At 44.7% G+C, this 21,443-nt stretch overlaps 1 protein-coding gene across 1 annotated transcript in view; it reads right to left on the bottom strand.

The window, feature by feature from the left end:
* Positions 1-21,443, bottom strand: part of LOC115175517 (calcium-binding mitochondrial carrier protein Aralar2) — a 77,093-nt gene that overhangs the window by 20,561 nt on the left and 35,089 nt on the right. The window contains exons 8-13 of the mRNA XM_029734801.1: positions 19,794-19,887; positions 18,553-18,637; positions 7,662-7,746; positions 4,135-4,293; positions 1,878-1,930; positions 1,527-1,607 (exon numbers count right to left, since the gene is read on the bottom strand). Coding sequence (XP_029590661.1) covers positions 1,527-1,607; positions 1,878-1,930; positions 4,135-4,293; positions 7,662-7,746; positions 18,553-18,637; positions 19,794-19,887 — 557 coding nt within the window. The remainder of the gene's footprint in view (positions 1-1,526; positions 1,608-1,877; positions 1,931-4,134; positions 4,294-7,661; positions 7,747-18,552; positions 18,638-19,793; positions 19,888-21,443) is intronic.

Below are 21,443 nucleotides of genomic sequence, written 5' to 3'. Positions count from 1 at the left end.
AGAGAAGAGAGGAGAGAGAAGAAGAGAAGAGAGAAGAGGAGAGGAGAGAAGGCAGGAAAGAGGAGAAGAGAGGAGAGAGGAGAAGAGAAGAGAGTAAAAGAGAAGAGAGAAAAGAGAAGAGAGAAGAGGAGAGAAAAGACAAGAGGAGAAGAGAGGAGAAGAGAGGAGAAGAGAGGAGAAGAGAGGAGAAGAGGAGAGAAAAGAGAAGAGAAGAGGAGAAGAGAGAAGAAAAAAGGAGAAGAGGAGAGAAAAGAGAAGAGAAGAGGAGAAGAGAGGAGAAGATAAGAAAATGACTAGATCCTCACCAGTTCTATTTAACAGTAAAAGATTTGTAAAAACATTATTTACACCACCGCCACTCGCTCTCTCTCTCCCTGCCTCCCTCCTCTCTTTGGGCTCTTTCTCTTCTCTTCTGTCCTGTCCTGTCAGACTACTGGTCTGGGACTGTTGCCGAAGTCCAAACCAACACTTTCACAGTTTCCAAATCATATAAACAGACTTCATGTGATGTGGCTGAAGTCCACTAAACTGGGTATGTGTGTGTGTGTGTGTGTGTGTGTGTGTGTGTGTGTGTGTGTGTGTGTGTCTCTGAGTGTCTGAGTCTGTGCATCTGTGTGTATTTATCTCTGTGTTTGCGTGCGCGTACATGTGTGTGTCTGTCTGTGTATGTTTCTGTGTGTGTGCCCACGCGCCCGTGTGTGTGTCTCTGTGTGCGTGCATGCATGTGTCTCTGTGTGTGTGTCACTGGTGTGTGTGTGCTTGTGCGCTGGGGTGTGTGAGTGAGTGATAACAGGAGAGGGCTGTGCAGCACTAACACCAGAAGCAGGGACAGGATGAAAGGAACTGTCAGATCAGCTCACAGTGATAAAGAGGAAAAATCCATCTGTCCTCATTCACTACGTCCCTCTACTCTGGCCTGAACGTACAGCATGTATAGAACAACCTTTTTTCCGACACTCAAGATTTCCAAAAATAAGCTGTCCTTTTTATCTTCAACATTCCACTCTACATGTTTTATTTGCGACACACAGTTTCCATACTAACGTCTCTCACTTCAAAATCTCTCCAAATAAACCTCCTCAAAACAGTCATTCATAACCTTAATTCAGTTGTAGTCGCTTGCGTGCACATGGCAAGTATATGGGTACACATAATGATTTGTGTACCCTAAATATTCTGCTTTAGTGATCGGCATCAAACAGCTCCCTGGTGAAAGGCCTCTATTCATTGGTTGGGGGGGTGCTATAGGGTCAGGTAGAACTAAAGGGATGGGAGGGGGTGACAGCTCACTGATCAAACACAGGTTGGGGGTAGTGGGGTCGAGGTGGGGGGGGCAGTTTCTCAGGTAGCAGCCCTGTCTGTCTCCGTCTGTGTGTCGTCCAGTTTAGAAACACCTGATCTCAGGTCAGTTGGTGGTGCAAGACGTGAATGTCATCCTCCAGTGGGCCTAAACCTGCAACAGGTAAAACGTGCCTGTCTAGTTAGCGTCTATGTGGATGGAGGCTGATCAATCAGATGAGACTCACACATGCACCAGCCAGGATCTCAGCAGGTACAGGGATTGATCCATCCTTCTGTCTGCTCTTCCCTCTGATAAAGTCATTCACCTGTGGCGAGAACACTAAACATTAGACACACACAGAGAGACAGTCAGACACACACACTGTGTGTATTTGTATGTATGTCTGTGCCTGCATGTGTGTGTGAGTGCGTGTGTGTGTGAGTGTGCACATAAAATCTGTACTGTACATTAAACTAAAACTAGAGGTAAATGTTAAACTAGGGCCCAGTGAGGGGCTCCGTGGTGACTGGGGCCTGAAATTGGGGCCTGAAACTGGGGCCTTACTGGTCTCCATGTGGAAAAACAAGGCACTTACTGTCAGCTTTATGGCTTTCTCCGGGGCCACGCCCAGTAGCTGTGGTACCAGACCTATCATTAGGACACAACATGATTAGAAAAGAGAAGGGCCAAGGAAGTACAATACACACACACACACACACACACACTGGCAGGCACCAGCACAGCACAGACCCCCACCACATTAAACACATACCCTGATGAAACCATTTCTGCCTGATCCCCAGACACTAATGAACACTATTGATGTGGTGTGGGGGCATCAGGGGCTTAACAGACTAACAAAGTGAAAGAAACATCGACTAGTAGCTCCTTCCCAGAATAGAAAAAAAGACAGAAAACACTAACCAAAGTTTACACAGCCCTCAATTACAACGCAAAGACTTCCAGCCGGATAAAAATAAACAAAATAATCTGATTCGAGTGCGATGGATGGACCCCCCTCTTACTACCCCCATCTTCCTCCCTCCCCCGTCCCTAAAGTAACAAACAAAGTTAATAGTGGAGAGGGTGAAGGGGGGTAGTGAGCGCAGGGCCCAAAACAGGCCACACAGAGTCAGAAGCAGACACAGGAGCACAAACATATGATTATCTTCAGCTGGGCTGGGACTCACAAACACAAACAGGAGTGTTGGTTGTTTTTGTGGAAGGACTCAGGCAGAGAACCACACACAAGTCATTTTTTTATTAAATGGCCCATAGCGACTCACAGTTGTAGTTAAGAGATGCTTATTGTTTTCTCATGCTGCTGCGTTGTTTACGCAAGGGTTCCTGTCTAGAGACCGTGACATCATCCTAGTGTTTGCAGTGTGTGTGTGTTCTGGTCTGGCTGTCTCACCATTCTAATGCACAGCTCATTCAGTAAGGGAAACAGGAGGAGAGGGAAAATGCTCAGCTTCATTACATTAGATAAAGTTGGCTTATGACACTCTCCTCAGCGTCTAATATACAATATAACATTACCAGCATTGCTACACACTAGATACATGTTAATGAGGGAATTGTGAATGAAATGTGTGAGATTCAAGAGAATATAAGAATTTCTCTTTTAAAGTTCAGTGTGTTTTCAGATTGTATAGTTCAGTGTGTTTTCAGATTGTATAGTTCAGTATGTTTTCAGATTGTATAGTTCAGTATGTTTTCAGATTGTATAGTTCAGTGTGTTTTCAGATTGTATAGTTCAGTGTGTTTTCAGATTGTATAGTTCAGTGTGTTTTCAGATTGTATAGTTCAATGTGTTTTCAGATTGTATAGTTCAGTATGTTTTCAGATTGTATAGTTCAGTGTGTTTTCAGATTGTATAGTTCAGTGTGTTTTCAGATTGTATAGTTCAGTGTGTTTTCAGATTGTATAGTTCAGTGTGTTTTCAGATTGTATAGTTCAGTGTGTTTTCAGATTGTATAGTTCAGTGTGTTTTCAGATTGTAATGTACCATATCTCCAGACTCCAGACAGCCATTCAAATTGATCTGCACCGTTGGATGTTTTTTGTCACACGGGATGTGTTCCAAATGGCCCTCTATTCATAGTGCACCACTATGGGTCCTATGGGCCCTGGTGGAAAGTGGTGCACTATAAAGAGAATAGGATACCATTTGGAACCCACTACTGATGTCTGTACCCGTGCGACGGAGCCAGGTCTGTCTGACTGTGTCTGTAATGTCAGAGACCTCTCTAAAGGCTTGGTGTCCTGTGACAGACACTAAGACTTCCCACTTCCTCGTAGAACCCTCACGGGAGAACTCGCCTGTCAATCATAATCCTGAGAATTCCGATATAGTGTGTGTTGTTTGAGAACCACCCCCCGCTCCCTGAGTGCAGGTACTTATTAAATGAATGCCAGTTGAAGTCTGGCAGGGGCAGTCACACTCTACCATTGTGACAGAGCTCTGCTGGTATGTGGCCGTGCATTGTCCTCCCGAAAACTCCCGAGACTACCTTTAATCACTTCAAAGAAGCCAGGTCAGAGGGAAGGTGAACTCAAACCCGCCCACCTCTCCTCGTCCTCTCTCCTCTCCCAAACCTCTAAACCCCCATCTGTTGTTGTGATGGAGTGATATGAAGTTACAGCTAGACGCTAATCTATGGTCAGATTTGTGTTGTTCCAGGTTATGGTTAAAGTTAGGATTAGAGGAGGGTAAACTGACCCTAAATCTGTGCCTCCCTCTACCCATTAGCCTGTCACTATATACCTATATAGTGAACTACTCTGGCCAAAAGCAGAGTACTATGTAGGGAATAGGGTGCCATTTGGGACATATCTCGTCTGGTACTGACCTCTATAGAGGCCGAAGAAGCCTTCGTAACGCAGCACCTTCTTGAAGCAGTCCAAGCTGTTCTTGTACATGAGCTCTTCCACCAGGGAGCCTGTGGTCCTCTGGTTCTGCATCCTGGTCTTCACTAGGTCTATGGGGTACACTGCTGTGGCTCCCACAGCTGAAAAAAACACATGACATAAATGCTATGAAGGAAGTAGGTGAGGGGAGACGTTATAAATTCATTTTTTAGCTCGTTATAAAGCCGGGCGTACACTACATGATTTTGGCCCCGAATTAGCTGTGAAATACACATTTTTGAGATCGGAGACAAATCCCCATGTCGTTGCTCGGGGCGCACGGCTGTCACCGATGCTCGTTTAATGTGACGCAATCTGAGGGCTACCGATCCAGTTTGAGCAGTCCCAGAAGTCCCGATATTTTTTTTATTGGCACAAAATCTACAATGCTCTTGTAGTGTGAGATCTGTAACGACAAGTTTTGAGAATGGTGATCAGCAATAGCCAATGAGAGCTTGCCAATGAGAGCTCGCCATGTGTTTGTACTTGCCTTTAACCAAAGCCAAAGTGTCAAATCGTTACAGCTCTGTAGTTCACAAGCAATGTTATTCAATTCAAAATGTTGGCTAGATATTTGAAAGCGTTTATGAGGCTGCTTTGAGCCACAGCTCGTTCTAGCTACGTTAACAATCTAATCACATCATCTTGTAGTGGGTGACCCCCGTCTGTATCACATCATGTAGTGTGCGCATCACTATGTTGGCAGGACAAAAAACTAGAGGAAAGATGGGTAATTTAATGTGAGAGGCCCAGTGATTTTAGGATTTTGAAAGTCGTGTAGTGTACACCAGACATAAGGGGGGTCAGTACCTCTTACTAACCTGTCTCCTGTAGGGGGGGGGGGGGGGGGGGGGGGGGCACTACCTCTTACTAACCTGTCTCCTGTAGGGGGGGGGGGCACTACCTCTTACTAACCTGTCTCCTGTAGGGGGGGGGCAGTACCTCTTACTAACCTGTCTCCTGTAGGGGGGGCACTACCTCTTACTAACCTGTCTCCTGTAGGGGGGGGGCACTACCTCTACTAACCTGTCTCCTGTAGGGGGGGGGGGCACTACCTCTTACTAACCTGTCTCCTGTAGGGGGGGCACTACCTCTTACTAACCTGTCTCCTGTAGGGGGGGGCACTACCTCTTACTATCCTGTCTCCTGTAGGGGGGGGGGGCACTACCTCTTACTAGCCTGTCTCCTGTAGGGGGGGGCACTACCTCTTACTAACCTGTCTCCTGTAGGGGGGGGGGGGGGCACTACCTCTTACTAACCTGTCTCCTGTAGGGGGGGGGGGGGCACTACCTCTTACTAACCTGTCTCCTGTAGGGGGGGGGGCACTACCTCTTACTAACCTGTCTCCTATAGGGGGGGGGCAGTACCTCTTACTAACCTGTCTCCTGTAGGGGGGGGCACTACCTCTTACTACCCTGTCTCCTGTAGGGGGGGGCACTACCTCTTACTAACCTGTCTCCTGTAGGGGGGGGGGGGCACTACCTCTTACTAACCTGTCTCCTGTAGGGGGGGGCACTACCTCTTACTAACCTGTCTCCTGTAGGGGGGGGGGGGGCACTACCTCTTACTATCCTGTCTCCTGTAGGGGGGGGGGCACTACCTCTTACTAGCCTGTCTCCTGTAGGGGGGGGCACTACCTCTTACTAACCTGTCTCCTGTAGGGGGGGTGGGGGCACTACCTCTTACTAACCTGTCTCCTGTAGGGGGGGGGGGGCACTACCTCTTACTAACCTGTCTCCTGTAGGGGGGGGCACTACCTCTTACTAGCCTGTCTCCTGTAGGGGGGGGCACTACCTCTTACTAACCTGTCTCCTGTAGGGGGGGGGACACTACCTCTTACTAACCTGTCTCCTGTAGGGGGGGGCACTACCTCTTACTAACCTGTCTCCTGTAGGGGGGGGGGACACTACCTCTTACTAACCTGTCTCCTGTAGGGAGGAGGAGGAAGGGCGGGGATGGGGGGGAGGGGAGTAGTCTGGAGCCAAACACAGGCACCACATCCACCCCCTGACCCCACATTGCCCCCACCCCTCCCCCCAAAAGCCCCTTCTCTCTGATCATTCACAGGTACAATAGAGTCCAAACACAGGGAGTTTCCCATGGTGCATAGAGCCCCTGTCCTATTTAAGTGGTGGAGGAATCGCCCCTGCAGAACGCACTAGGAAGCCCTTTGTTTTCTAATTTCTTGTGAGGTTGGATGGTGATGGGGGTAGGGGGGGCAGGTGAGGGGGTGGTGGTCACACAATGACTTGTGACTTGACATGGGGCTTGTCCCAAATTGCACCTTTTCCTCTATGTAGTGCATTACTTTTGACAAGTTATCCACTACATAGGGAATAGGGTTATCCACTACATAGGGAATAGGGTTATCCACTACATAGGGAATAGGGTTATCCACTACATAGGGAATAGGGTTATTCACTACATAGGGAATAGGGTTAACCCCTACATAGGGAATAGGGTTCCCCAATACATGGGGAATAGGGTTAGCCACTACATAGGGAATAGGGTTATCCACTACATAGGGAATAGGGTTATCCACTACATAGGGAATAGGGTTAACCACTACATAGGGAATAGGGTTATCCACTACATAGGGAATATGGTTATCCACTACATAGGGAATAGGGTTATCCACTACATAGGGAATAGGGTTATCCACTACATAGGGAATAGGGTTATCCACTACATAGGGAATAGGGTTAACCACTACATAAGGAATAGGGTTCCCCACTACATGGGGAATACGGTTATCCACTACATAGGGAATAGGGTTATGCAATACATAGGGAATAGGTGTCACGTCCTGACCAGTAAAGGGGTTATTTGTTCTTATAGTTTGGTCAGACCATGGCAGGGGGGTGTTTGTTTTATGTGGTTCGGGCTTTGCTGGGATATGTGTTTATGTAGAGGGGTGTTTGTTTAGAGTATTCCGGGATTTTTGGTTATGTTCTATGTTTGTATTTCTATGATCTGTCTATGTTGTGTATTTCCTTGTGTTGGCCTGGTATGGCTCTCAATCAGGAACAGCTGTACTTCGTTGTTGCTGATTGGGAGTCATACTTAGGTAGCCCTGTTTTCACATGTCCTTTGTGGGAAGTTGTTTTTGCATAGCTGTGTGTAGCCTTCAAGACTGTTTGTCGTCCGTTCGTTTTCTTGTTTTTGTTACGTGTTTCAAATAAAGTTAAAATGAGCACTCAACCCGCTGCGCCTTGGTTCACTTCATACGACGGCCGTTACAATAGGGTTATCCACTACATAGCGAATAGGGTTAACCACTACATGGGGAATTTGGTTATCCACTACATAGGGAATAGGGTTATCCACTACATAGGGAATAGGGTTAACCACTACATAGGGGATAGGGTTATCCACTACATAGGGAATAGGGTTCTATTTGAGACGTAGGGAATAGGGTTATCCACTACATAGGGAATAGGGTGCTATTTGAGCCGAAGCCTTGACTTACCGCCAGCGATGGAACCCAGTCCAAACCTGTAAGCGGACTCTGCTACCTGGATGAGAACAGAGCGGGACGGGTCCCCACCAGACAGCTGAAAGAGAGTGACACAACAGAGAGAGGGGGAGAAATGGGGAGAGAGAGAGAGAGAGAAGAGATGGTGAGAGAGAGAAAGAGAGAGAGAGAGAGAGAGAAAAGTTAAATACCACAGTGTGCCATCACAGCAGCAAGATTTGTGACCTGTCGCCACAAAAAAAGGCAACCAGTGAACAAACACCATAGTAAATACAACCCATATTTATGTTTATTTATTTTCAATGTTTTACTTTAACTATTTGCACATCGTTACAACACTGTATATAGACATACTATGACATTTTAAATGTCTTTATTCTTTTGGAACTTTTGTGAGTGTAATGTTTACTGTTAATTTTTTATTGTTTATTTCACTTTTGTTTATTATCTATTTCCCTAGCTTTGGCAATGTTAACATATGTTTCCCCTGCCAATACAGCCCCTTGAATTGAATTGAAAAGAGAGAGCGAAAACAGAGAGAAAAAACAGAGAAAGAGATATCAGACAAGCCATAACATCCCATGTTTAAATCAGAAGTCAGACCTTGTAGTTGAGCCCTGAAGGCGTCAGCATGCTTCAGTTCGGCTGGCGCTTAGCCTAACCGAACGAGTGTGCTCGCATACTCCCTTAAAAGACCTTCAATTGAAAAATGTGAAAATATCGGCAATAGTATGGTTTGTCCATTTTGAGATACCGTAGCCATTATGCCCTTCTTCAAAATAGTCAGAATTTAGATAACAAGAAATCTGTTATTAATTTTTACATTTTTTTACAAAGGAGATCTTAGTCGCGTCATTTTATATTTATGTAAGAAGTTTGGCGCAGTATTTCTCAATAAAGTAAATTGCATAAAAATGAGTCGCCACTCATTGAATGACAACAAAGACTTTATTGAGGAATCCCCACTGTTGACCAATCACCGAAGAACTTTGGCTTGCCTCCAGTAAAAAGTTGGTGTGCCCAAACCCTGACCGAAGTCCAAAACAAACAAAAACATCACAAAATGTTGTCATAATATATGCACAAACTCTTCCGAACTCTTTCGGCTGGGAAGCATGCGGATGCCTTTAGCCCCATCTTTTCGGCTAGGAAGCACGCGGATGCCTTTAGCCCCATCTTGATTCCCACAGAGTAACAAGAGCAGTACACTATCTCATTTCCCATTATAAAGCTCATTTATATTCAGTCCTACATCAATTCAGATCAGACAGTTTACATGCGTCATCAGAATCACTTAAATGCCTATATTTCATCTGTCATTTAGAAAAGGTTAAAGATTTTTAGTGTTACGTTGAGTTCACTTCAGGGAATCACGATGCTGAATAAAACACTGTTGTCTATTCTGTGTCATGAGTCATGACGTGATTAGACAACATCACATGCTGTACTTAGTCATCTCATGTGACGCCACAAGATATTTCATTTCATTTTTATTATCTCTATAGGCTATATATTCACATTTATGATGGCATACAGTGATTAAATTAATTGCCCTCTAGCACCGATTCCCATCCATTTGAATGTTAAAACTCTTGAATTACAGAGATTCGTTTGAGAAACTCCAATCAGGCACAGAAGCATTGGGTAGGAAGTTAGTGGAACAAACCCAGAATCAGAAGCCTTGCTTCGATTGGATGACACCCCAGCCCCTGCCCATGCCATTGGCTGCCACCCCAGCCCCTGCCCATGCCATTGGCACACATCAGAGCACAAAATCAGCTGAGTGTTACTATTGCTGTTAGACAGTGATAGCCAGCAAGATCACCAAGCATTCTGCTCCACATTCCCAGCCGGGGGTACCTGTCGCCTGGCCGGGCCTGCCCAGCCCTCATCCCTCATCCCTGGGTAAAGGAGGTGGAGAGGTGGGCCCCTCTATGGTGGAGAGGTGGGCCCCTCTATGGAACAGGTCCACCTGTCAGGAACTATCTGAGCCCCTGACCCCCCTCTGTCGGCCCCTAATGCCCCTAGAAGACCCCCCCTTCCTTTCCCTCCTCCCTCCCTGTTTCTCTGAGTCACAGCCAGGGGCGTAGGGGATGGAGAGGGGCAGAGAGGAGGGGTGGAGGTTGGAGGTTTAGAGGGAGAGCTGGCCTGCAGCCCGCGGAGGCCAGACCACAGCCCAAAGAGGCTCATTGTGGTTGGACTGGCGGCTCTAACCGGGGCCCCTGCTCCAGTCCGGCCTGGAGCCTAGTCTGGCTACAGTCAGGGGAGGGGGAGGAAATCACCCCGCAACGCCGCGCTGTCTCACTCTGCAGACCAGGCAGAGCTTCTAACAGGAGGAAAACAACAAACATCCATCCAACTTCTTTTTTCTTGACCTTTTGTTTCTTCCTCAGCTGTTTTGTTTCAAACCCCTTCACTCAGTCATTTCTCGTTTCCCCCCTCAGTATATTTGAGATACAGTGCATTCAGAAAATATTCACACCCCTTGACTTTTCCCACATTTTGTTGTGTTACAGCCTGAATTTAAAATTGATTAAATATACATTTTGTGCCACTGATATACACACAATACCTGACAATGTCAAAGTGGATTTTTATATATTTCTTTTTACATTTTTAATTAATAAACAATTAAAAGCTGAAATGTCTTGAGCCAATAAGTATTCAACCCCTATGTTATGGCCATCCTAAATAGGTTCAGGAGTATAAATTAGCTAAAAAAAGTCACATAACACAGTTGAAGTCGGAAGTTTACATACACCTTTGCCAAATACATTTAAACTCCGTTTTTCGGTTAGGACATCTACTTTGGTAATTTTTCCAACAATTGTTTACAGACAGATTATTTCACTTATATTTCACTGTATCACAATTCCAGTGGGTCAGAAGTTTACATACACTAAGTTGACTGTGCCTTTAAACTGCTTGGAAAATTCCCGAAAATGATGCCTCGCAAAGAAGGTCACCTATTGGTAGACGGGTAAATATAAAAAAAGCAGAAACTGAATGTATCTTTGAGCATGGTGAAGTTATTAATTACGCTTTGGATGGTGTATCAATACACCCAGTCACTACAAAGTTAAAGGCATCCTTCCTAACTCAGTTGCCAGAGAGGAAGAAAACTGCTCAGGGATTTCACCACAACAGTTACACAGTTTAATGGCTGTGATAGGAGAAAACTGATGATGGATCAACAACATTGTACATATAGTTACTCTACAACACTAACCTAAATGACAGAGTGAAAAGTTTTGACAGAATAAAAATATTCCAAAACATGCATCCTGTCTGCAATTAGGCACTAAAGTAATACTGCAAAAAAAATAGAAAATACATTTACTTTTTGTCCTGAATACAAAGCATTATGTTTGGGGCAAATCCAATATAACACATCACTGAGTACTACTCTTGTCACGACTTCCACCGAAGGTGGTTCCTCTCCCTGTTCGGGCTACTAGCCATCTAGCCATCACCGATCCTTTTTTCCTTTTCCGTTTGTTTTGTCTGTGGTTCTTTCACACCTGGTTTCATTTGCCTTAATTTCTGTGTGTATAATTACCCCTGTTGCCTGCCTAGGTTTGTGCGGGATTATTTATTGTGATGTTGCTCGTTAAGGGCGTTTATTTTGGTATTGTACCTGACCTGTATGTTTGTGGACTTGCCTATTAAATAATGCATCTCGGACATCCCTGCTCTCCTGCGCTTGACTCCTTCACCTACCTCTAAACACAAGCCGTCATAACTCTTCAAATTTCCAAGTATGGTAGTGGCTGCATCATGTTATGGATATACTCGTCATCGGCAAGGACTAGGGAGTTTTTGGGGGGATAAAAAGAAATAGGAATAGAACTAAGCACAGGCAAAATCCTAGAGGAAAACCTAGTTGTCTGCTTTCCACCAGACTCTGGGAGACAAATTCACCTTTCAGCAGGACAATAACCTATAACTCAAGCCCAAATATACACTGAGTACACCAAACATTAAGAACATCTTCCTAATACTGAGTTGCACGCCCAACCCCCCTTTTGCCCTCAGACCAGGGCATGGACTTTACACGTTTTCGAAAGTATTCCACAGGGATGCTGGCCCAGGTTGACTCCAGTGCTTTTCACAGTTGTGTCAAGTTGGCTGGATGTTCTTTGGGTGTTGCACCATTCTTGATACACACAGGAAACTGTTGAGCGTGAATAAACAGCAGTTTTGCAGTTCTTGATACACTCAAACCAGTGCGCCTGGCACCTACAACCATACCCCGTTCAAAGGCACTTAAATCTTTTGTCTTGCCCATTTGTATTTGTATTTATTATGGATCCCCATTAGCTGTTGCCAATCTCTCCTCCACTTTGAGCCAGGAGAGATTGACATGGATATTATTAATGTTAGCTCTCTGTGTACATCCAAGGGCCAACCGTGCTGCCCTGTTCTGAGCCAATTGCAATTTTCCTAAGTCCCTCTTTGTGCCACCTGACCACACGACTGAACAGTAGTCCAGGTGCGACAAAACTAGGGCCTGTAGGCCTTGCCTTCTTGATAGTGCTGTTACGAACGCAGAGCAGCAATTTATTGTGGACAGACTTCTCCCCATCTTAGCTACTTTTGTATGAATATGTTTTGACCATGACAGTTTACAATCCAGGGTTACTCCGAACAGTGTAGTCACCTCAACTTGCTCAATTTCCACATTATTCATTACAAGATTTAGTTGAGGTTTAGGGTTAAGTGAATGCTTTGTCCCAAATACAATGCTTTTAGTTTTTGAAATATTTAGGACCAACTTATTCCTTGCCGCCCATTCTGAAACTAACTGCAGCGCTTTGTCAAGTGTTGCAGTCATTTTAGTCGCTGTAGTAGCTGATGTGTATAGTGTTGAGTCATCCACATACATAGACACAATGGCTTTATGCAAAGCCAGTGGCATGTCGTTAGTAAAGGTTTTAAGTAAGGGGCCTAGACAGCTGCCCTGGGGAATTCCTGATTCTACCTGGATTATGTTCAAAATCAAATCAAATCAAATTGTATTTGTCACATGCGCTGAATACAACAGGTGTAGACCTTACAGTGAAATGCTTACTTACAAGCCCTTAACCAACAATGCAGTTTTAAGAAAATACCCCCCAAAAAGTAGGAGATAAGAAAAACAAATATTTAAAGAGCAGCAGTAAATAACAATAGCGGGGCTATATACAGGGGGTACCGGTACAGAGTCAATGTGTGGGGGCACCGGTGTCGAGGTAATTGAGGTAATATGTACATGTAGGTAGAGTTATTAAAGTGACTATGCATAGATCATAACAGAGAGTAGCAGCAGCGTAGAAGGGGAGGGGGCAATGCAAATAGTCTGGGTAACCAGTTGATTAGATGGTCAAGAGTCTTATGGCTTGGGGGCAGAAGCTGTTTAGAACCTTTTTGGACCTAGACTTGGCACTCCGGTACCGCTTGCTATGCGGTAGCAGAGAGAACAGTCTATAACTAGGGTGGCTGGAGTCTTTGACAATTTTTAGGGCCTTCCTCTGACACCGCCTGGTATAGAGGTCCTGGAAGGCAGGAAGCTTGGCCCCGGTGATGTACTGGGCCGTACACACTACCCTCTGTAGTGCCTTGCGGTCGGAGGCCGAGCAGTTGTGACTGTCTTGGTGTGCTTGGACCATGTTAGTTTGTTAGTGATGTGGATACCAAGGAACTTGAAGCTCTCAACCTGGCCCCGTTGATGAGAATGGGGGGCGTGCTAGGTCCTCCTTTTCCTGTAGTCCACAATCACCTCCTTTGTCTTGATCACGTGGAGGGAGAGGTTGTTGTCCTTGCACCACACCGTTAGGTCTCTGACCTCCTCCCTATAGGCTGTCTCATCGTTGTCGGTGATCAGCCCAACCACTGTTGTGTCATCGACAAACTTAATGATGGTGTTGGAGTCGTGCCTGGCCGTGGAGTCATGAGTGAACAGAGAGTACAGGAGGGGACTGAGCATGCACCTCTGAGGGGCCCCCGTGTTGAGGATCAGCGAAACGGATGTGTTGTTACCTACCCTTACCACCTGGGGGCGGCCCATCAGTAAGTCCAGGATCTAGTTGCAGAGGGAGGTGTTAAGTCCCAGGGTCCTTAGCTTAGCGATGAGCTTTGAGGGCACTATGGTGTTGAATGCTGAGCTGTAGTCAATGAATAGCATTCTCACATAGATGTTCCTTTTGTCCAGGTGTGAAAGTGCAGTGTGGAGTGCAATAGAGATTGCATCATCTGTGGATCTGTTGGGGTGGTATGCAAATTGGAGTGGGTCTAGGGTTTCTGTGATAATGGTGTTGATGTGAGCCATGTCCAGCCTTTCAAAGCATTTCATGGCTACAGACGTGAGTGCCACGGGTCGGTAGTTATTTAGGCAGGTTACCTTAGTGTTCTTGGGGACAGGGACTATGGTGGTCTGCTTGAAACATGTTGGTATTACAGACTCGGTCAGGGAGCGGTTGAAAATGTCAGTGAAGACACTTGCCAGTTGGTCAGCGCATGCTCAGAGTACACGTCCTGGTAATCCATCTGGACCTGCAGCCTTGTGAATGTTGACCTGTTTAAAGGTCTTACTCACATTGGCTGCGGAGAGTGTGATCACACAGTCGTCTGGAACAGCTGATGCTCTCATGCATGTTTCAGTGTTACTTGCCTCGAAGCGAGCATAGAAGATATTTAACTCGTCTGGTAGGCTTGTGTCACTGGGCAGCTCTCGGCTGTGCTTCGCTTTGTAGTCTGTAATAGTGTAGTATGATTCGATCTTAGTCCTGTACTAACGCTTTGCCTGTTTGATGGTTCGTCGGAGGGCATAGCGAGATTTCTTATAAGCTTCCGGGTTAGAGTCCCACTCCTTGAAAGCAGGCAGCTCTACCCTTTAGCTCAGTGCGAATGTTGCCTGTAATCCATGGCTTATGTTTGGGGTATGTACGTACAGTCACTGTGGAGACGACGTCATCGCTGCACTTGTTGATGAAGCCAGTGACTGATGTGGTGTAATCCTCAATGTCATCGGAAGAATCCCGGAACATATTCCAGTCTGTGCTAGCAAAACAGTCCTGTAGTTTAGCATCTGCTTCATCTGACCACTTTTTTATAGACCGAGTCACTGAGGCTTCCTGCTTTCATTTTTGCTTGTAAGCAGGAATCAGGAGGATATAATTATGGTCAAATTTGCCAAATGGAGGGCGAGGGAGAGCTTTGTACACATCTCTGTGTGTGGAGTAAAGGTGGTCTAGAGTTTTTTCCCCTCTGATTGCACATTTAACATGTTGATAGAAATTAGGTAGAACTGATTTAAGTTTCCCTGCATTAAAGTCTCCGGCCACTAGGAGCGCCGCCTCTGGGTGAGCGGTTTCCTGTTTGCTTATTTCCTTATACAGCTGACTGAGTGCGGTCTTAGTGCCAGCACCCGTCTGTGGTGGTAAATAAACAGCCACGAAAAGTTTAGCTGAAAACTCTCTAGGCAAGTAGTGTGGTCTGCATTTTATCACAAGATACTCTCCTTCAGGCGAGCAAAATCTAGAGACTTCCTTAGATTTTGTGCACCAGCTGTTGTTTACAAATATGCACAGACCGCCCCCCCTCATCTTACTGTGCTGTTCTATCTTGCCGGTGCCGCGTATATCCCGCTAGCTGAATGTCCATGTCATCATTCAGCCACGATTCCGTGAAACATAAGATATTACAGTTTTTTATCCACATTATAGTAGGGGGTGTAAAGCCATAACACATATGTTTTTCCAGCAACAGACTATGATCGATAATGTCAAAAGCCGCACTGAAGTCTAACAAAACTTATGAATGGCACAGATACACAATCCATGTCTCAATGCTTAAAAATCCTTCTTTAACTTGTCTTCTTCCCTTGCTCTACACTGATTAAAGTGGATTTAACAAGTGACATCAATGAAGTCTAACAAAACCCTATGAATGGCAATCATACACAATCCGTGTCTCAAGGCTTAAAAATCCTTCTTTAACCTGTCTCCTCCCCTTCATCTACACTGATTGAAGTGCATTTAACAAGTGACATCAATGAAGTCTAACAAAACCCTATGAATGCCACAAATACACAATCCATGTCTCAAGGCTTAAAAATCCTTCTTTGTCTCCTCACCTTCATCTGCACTGATTGAAGTGGATTTAACAAGTGACATCAATAAGGGATCATAGCTTTTACCTGGATTCACCTGGTCAGTCTATGTAATGGAAAGAGCAGGTGTTCTTAATGTTTTGTATACTCAGTGTACACTGGAGTTGCTTACCAAGACGGCATTGAATGTTCCTGAGTGGCCTAGTTACAGTTTTAAATTAAATTTTCTTGAAAATCTAGGCAAGACTTGAAAATGGCTGTCCAGCAATGATCTACAACAAACTTGACAGAGCTTGAAGACTTAAAAAAAAAACAAATACGGCCAAATACTGTACAATCAAGGTGTGCAAAGCTTCCAGGGACAGATTCCAATTTAGGAAATTACGCCTTTCTTATGCATGCCTTTCCTACGCACTTCTTAGTAGTTGGTATTCAGACTTACCTTATGCAGGTGCGCAACGGGCTTTGCAGGTGAGGTTACCTTGCGCGCGCTGAATAAATGTAATTCAAACATTAAAAACCCTCCCACTTACTGGCCAACATATTTTCTCGTGGAGTTTTCATTCAATAGGGTTTTCAGTACCTTTATCTTAAGCCATCCATTTAAATAAGGTGTACCTTTAATTATAATTTTGTCAACAGAGTCAATAGAGCACATTGAGAGAAAGGGTTCAGAAAATAGGGATCAATGAAAGAATGCCATCTATGCATCTTCATCTCAGTTTCAGCACCAACTGATAGATTTTAAACATCTTTTAGATTATTTAGGCACATTTTAGGGCTAGGAAAGTACGTATGAATGATTAAAAAAACTGTTTTGGAGAGCCTTTACGTACAAAATATATTGATGAATAAAAAAGACAGTGGTTTGATTCATTCTGAAAGTTGTCATATTCAAGTTAAAACCATGAAATATTGGAAGGTGGAAAAAGATGTACAATAGGGGTTGAACAGTATAGATCTACCCTGATCCTCACTGATCACGGAACTGTATGACAACGGTCCAGTCATCGTGAACCACGCGCCAGGCTCCAGGTTTAACCTGCTACGTGTCGTCTGAGTTCCAGAATGATTCAACTAGGCTACATTATCCCAAATTAGCAGACGTAACAGAGGAAAGAAACGTTAACGGAATGGAATGATGCAAAATGGAAGCTACAAATTGTTTCAGCCCTATAGAAGCCTATAGCTTGGGTGTCCTAATTTCATCCAGGAAAATTGTGAGGGTACACAATTAAAATTCTTAAAAACGGCACAGCTATTTATAGACTATTTCACTGTAGAAAAGGGACCGCAATACATGCCATGTTGATATGATTTTCAGTTTGCTTCCATATGGCTGGTTTCACATTCGTCTCCAGGAATCATAAGAAAAAAATCATCTAAAACAATTGTTTGTGTATTTATTATTTACCCAAAAGGATTAATAATTTACCTAGCTCTTATCAATAGCTCTTATTCATTTATAAATGATAGGTCATGGAGAATGCTGTTATTTCTATCTGAAAAAATTAAGTAGATGCTTTTTCCACTTGGAACCGGTAGGTTCGCCCGACCATACTCATGGTTTCCTCACGCATAAAGGCGGTGGAATTAAGTCAAGGTCAGAATATGGCTTATCTGTAGACACACCTCCACCAAACCTTCATTTCTGAGATCTCCACCCTAAACAAATAGTGGGTGAATAGCATGCTATTCTCATGCTTAAGTTCAAGGTCAGAATACGCATAGAGAGAAAACTGCATAAAAAGGGAATGAACGTTATTCCCTTTTTATGCAGTTTTCTCTCTATGCGTATTCTGACCTTGAACTTAAGCTTAACTCAGGTCGCAATTGGGGCCTTAGAGACTTACCCAAAAGACTCACAGCTGTAATCGCTGCCAAAGGTGATTCTAACACGTATTGACTCACGGGGTTGAATACTTATCTAATCAAGATATATTAGCGTTTTATTTTTGAATTTTTCTTACACTTTGACATTACAGAGTATTTTGTGTTGATAAAAAAAAATACAAAAACAAAGTAAATTTTTATCCCAATTTGTAACACAACAAAATGTGGAAAAAGTCAAGGGGTGTGAATACTTTTTGAAGGCACTGTAACTTATTTAAACAGCTGGAGTTAGTCTTAAATTAGGGTTTACATTTTTTGGGACAAAGATACAGTATACTGTCATAGAGAGGGTTCTGATATTTAATTGTATTTCTTTCTCTGGAGAGATCCAATCAAAGACACACTTTTAGAAGTTGTGTTCTCCTTGGCATTTCGTTCAATGGCTGTCATTTGAGAATCTGACACAAGCAGAGCAAGTGGGCTGGAAATCGGACTGGTATGTGGGGATTTAGAAAGATTCAATTTTTTCTTCAGTTTCTCATGTTTCATGTTGGATAAGTCTGTCCTAGTGTATTGCTCATATATATTCAGTAATGGAAGTAATCATAGAAATACCCAACATCACCAGTGAACTTAAAGGCTCTGACCATTACCAGGACATGTTTCTAGACTACAGTTAGAGAATAACTATGGCCGGGATTCAATCGAAGGTGCTCTATAGTGCAGGCCACTAAACAGCCGACAATGCACCTTTTAAAGGCATTTGCGCAGATCGCATTCATGGCAAACGCTGCGCATGTCGGCTCAACTTTAAATTACCTTTAAAAGTATGTTAATGTCCACAGCGCTATAGAGCTTTGAATTGAATCGCAGCCTATATCTCTGAAGCTGAAAAGGATGCTAAAACCATCAGCAAGTCTTCTTTTCTCTCATTTTTTCCTTCTTTCTCTCTTTCTTTTTTACCTGTCTCTGGACCTCCACCAGGTTGTATGGAAGGGCCCCTTCCTCTACTGGAGCAATCCTGTCAATGTCCACCAGGCCAACACGGCTGGAAGAGAGGAGGAGAGAGGGGAAAGTTTCAAACGGTTCTACCATTTAAATGCTTCTGACTTTATCCTTCTGACCCGGGTAAGATAGATCATTGATATTCAACAATATCAATGACCAACTACATCCCTCTCCCTCATTCTCTCTTTCCCTCGCTGCATCCAAACAAAACAAAAACATTTGTCCGTGATTCCGGGGACCTCTCCAACTCTGTGCGTGCGCTCCCGCGGTCCACATTACATCTCTGTGACGTTCCCAGATTTGGGAGCAGCTCAATCCCCTCCGATTATTGGTAACAATTATCTCCTGCATCTCCAATCAGAGGCTGGGGAGACTATTAAAGTATCCCATTGCCCAGAAATAATAATCAGGTGCTCAGAGAGGGCACAAATTACTGGCACTCTACGCCGCCGGTCGACCCTATGGAGCAAGAGAAATGGGAACGTGAGCCGTGTACAGTTAGAAGAACCGCTGGCGTTCCGTGTGGACTCCCCTTCCCCTGTGTGTGTGTGTGTGTGTGTGTGTGTGTGTGTGTGTGTGTGTGTGTGTGTGTGTGTGTGTGTGTGTGTGTGTGTGTGTGTGTGTGTGTGTGTGTGTGTGTGTGTGTGTGTGTGTGTGTGTGTGTGTGTATATGCTCGTGTGTATGTGTCTCCTCTTCCTCAGACAAATGCTGAGTTTTGAAGGCTTATTTGAGTGAAAGGGGATTCAGAAGAGTCATGTCTGGCTCATTTGATCAGGCTGCAGTGAAAGCAGACATTTTGGAAGAAGAACGACCGGGTATGACGAGCTCCAGTGATCCAATGACAACCAAATGGATTAATGGGACAGGCTATTGAGACCCAATCAACTGAAAAGTAGTATTAACTACAACAGTACATGCTAATGTGGAAATACAATGAGAGGAATGGACTACACAATGCAGTATCAATGACTGTGGGAAAATGTTTCCCCTAATATGAAGCTTCATTCAATATTGCTGGAATTCAATGATTTAAAACTGAGGTTGAGAGGGCTTATCATGTATGATCTGTTTTGCATAATTATGTATCTTGAACGCAACTGTAATTAAGCTATTAAACTGAATAGGGCTATCTATTTGAGGCCTAGCCTTGTCATCTGTGTGTGTATGTGTGTGTGTGTGTGGGGGGGTGACTCACCCCCGGGACTCAGACAAGTCAGCCAGATGGAACAGGATGTCCACCTCCATCGGAGTCACCTGACCAAACCTCTGGGCCGCAATGATGAACTCCTCTGTTACAGGAGAGAAGGAGAGGAGAGGAGGAGACGAAGAGGAAAGGAGAGCAGAGGAGAGAAGAGGAAATGAGAGGAGAGGAAAGAAGAGGAGACAAAGAGGAGAGAAGAGGAGAGGAAATGAGAGGAGAGAAGAGGAGTGTGATGGATACTCCCACTTTATTTATCTTTGATTTATACAGGTGATCCCAGTTGAGAATAAAATCTCTCTTTCCCACAAGTCCAACGTCCTATACACAAATACAGTGTTTGAGATAATCCCCTTAAATTAGTTCCCACATGTATTTCCTGTTTACAAAGCCTTATTGAATTGACTTAATCTGTTGTTTAGACAGACAGACAGTGTACAGTAGGGGAAGTGTTAGGTACATAATGAACAGGTTGTTAACTGGGTTGGGTTGCATCCCAAATGGCATTCTATTTCCCTATTTAGTGCACTACTTTTGACCAGGGCCCAGGCTCTGGTCAACAATAGGGAATAAGGTGCCATTTGGGAAATAGAGAATAGGGTGGCATTTGGGACTCAGCCATGGCTGACTTACAGTGTGATTTCTATAGCTCCGGTATCTGGTATTGAGTGACCAGCTTATTCAAAGAGCAGTGTCCTGGCTGTGTCGTGACACACATAAACTCGGCAAAAAAAGAAATTTCCTCTCACTGTCAACTGCGTTTATTTTCAACAAATTTAACATGTGTAAATATTTGTATGAACATAACAAGATTCAATAACTGAGACATAAACTGAACAAGTTCCACAGACGTGACTAACAGAAATGGAATAATGTGTCCCTGAACAAAGGGGGGGGGTCAAAAGTAACAATCAGTATCTGGTGTGGCCACCCGCTGCATTAAGTACTGCAGTGCATCTCCTCCTCATGGACTGCACCAGATTTGCCAGTTCTTGCTGTGAGATGTTACCCCACTCTTCCACCAAGGCACCTGCAAGTTCCCGGATATTTCTGGGGGGAATGGCCCTAGCCCTCACCCTCCGATCCAACAGGTCCCAGACGTGCTCAATGGGATTGAGATCCGGGCTCTTCGCTGGCCATGGTCGGCCATGGCCAGCGACACTGACATTCCTGTCTTGCAGGAAATCACGCACTGAACGAGCAGTATGGATGGTGGCATTGTCATGCTGGAGGGTCATGTCAGGATGAGCCTGCAGGAAGGGTACCACATGAGGGAGGAGGATGTCTTCCCTGTAACACACAGCGTTGAGATTGACTGAAATGACAACAAGCTCAGTCCGATGATGCTGTGACACCCCAGACCATGACGGACCCTCCACCTCCAAATCGATCCCGCTCCAGAGCACAGGCCTCGGTATAACGCTCATTCCTTCGACGATAAACGCGAATCCGACCATCACCCCTGGTGAGACAAAACCGCGACTCGTCAGTGAAGAGCACTTTTTGGCAGTGCTGTCTGGTCCAGCGACGGTGGGTTTGTGCCCATAGGCGACGTTGTTGCCGGTGATGTCTGGTGAAGACCTGCCTTACAACAGGCCTACAAACACTCAGTCCAGCCTCTCTCAGCCTATTGTGGACAGTCTGAGC

The sequence above is a fragment of the Salmo trutta genome, chromosome 36, assembly GCF_901001165.1.
Source record: "Salmo trutta chromosome 36, fSalTru1.1, whole genome shotgun sequence".
In the NCBI taxonomy this organism is placed as follows: Eukaryota; Metazoa; Chordata; class Actinopteri; order Salmoniformes; family Salmonidae; genus Salmo; species Salmo trutta.
This window is presented reverse-complemented; position numbering and strand designations above follow the sequence as displayed.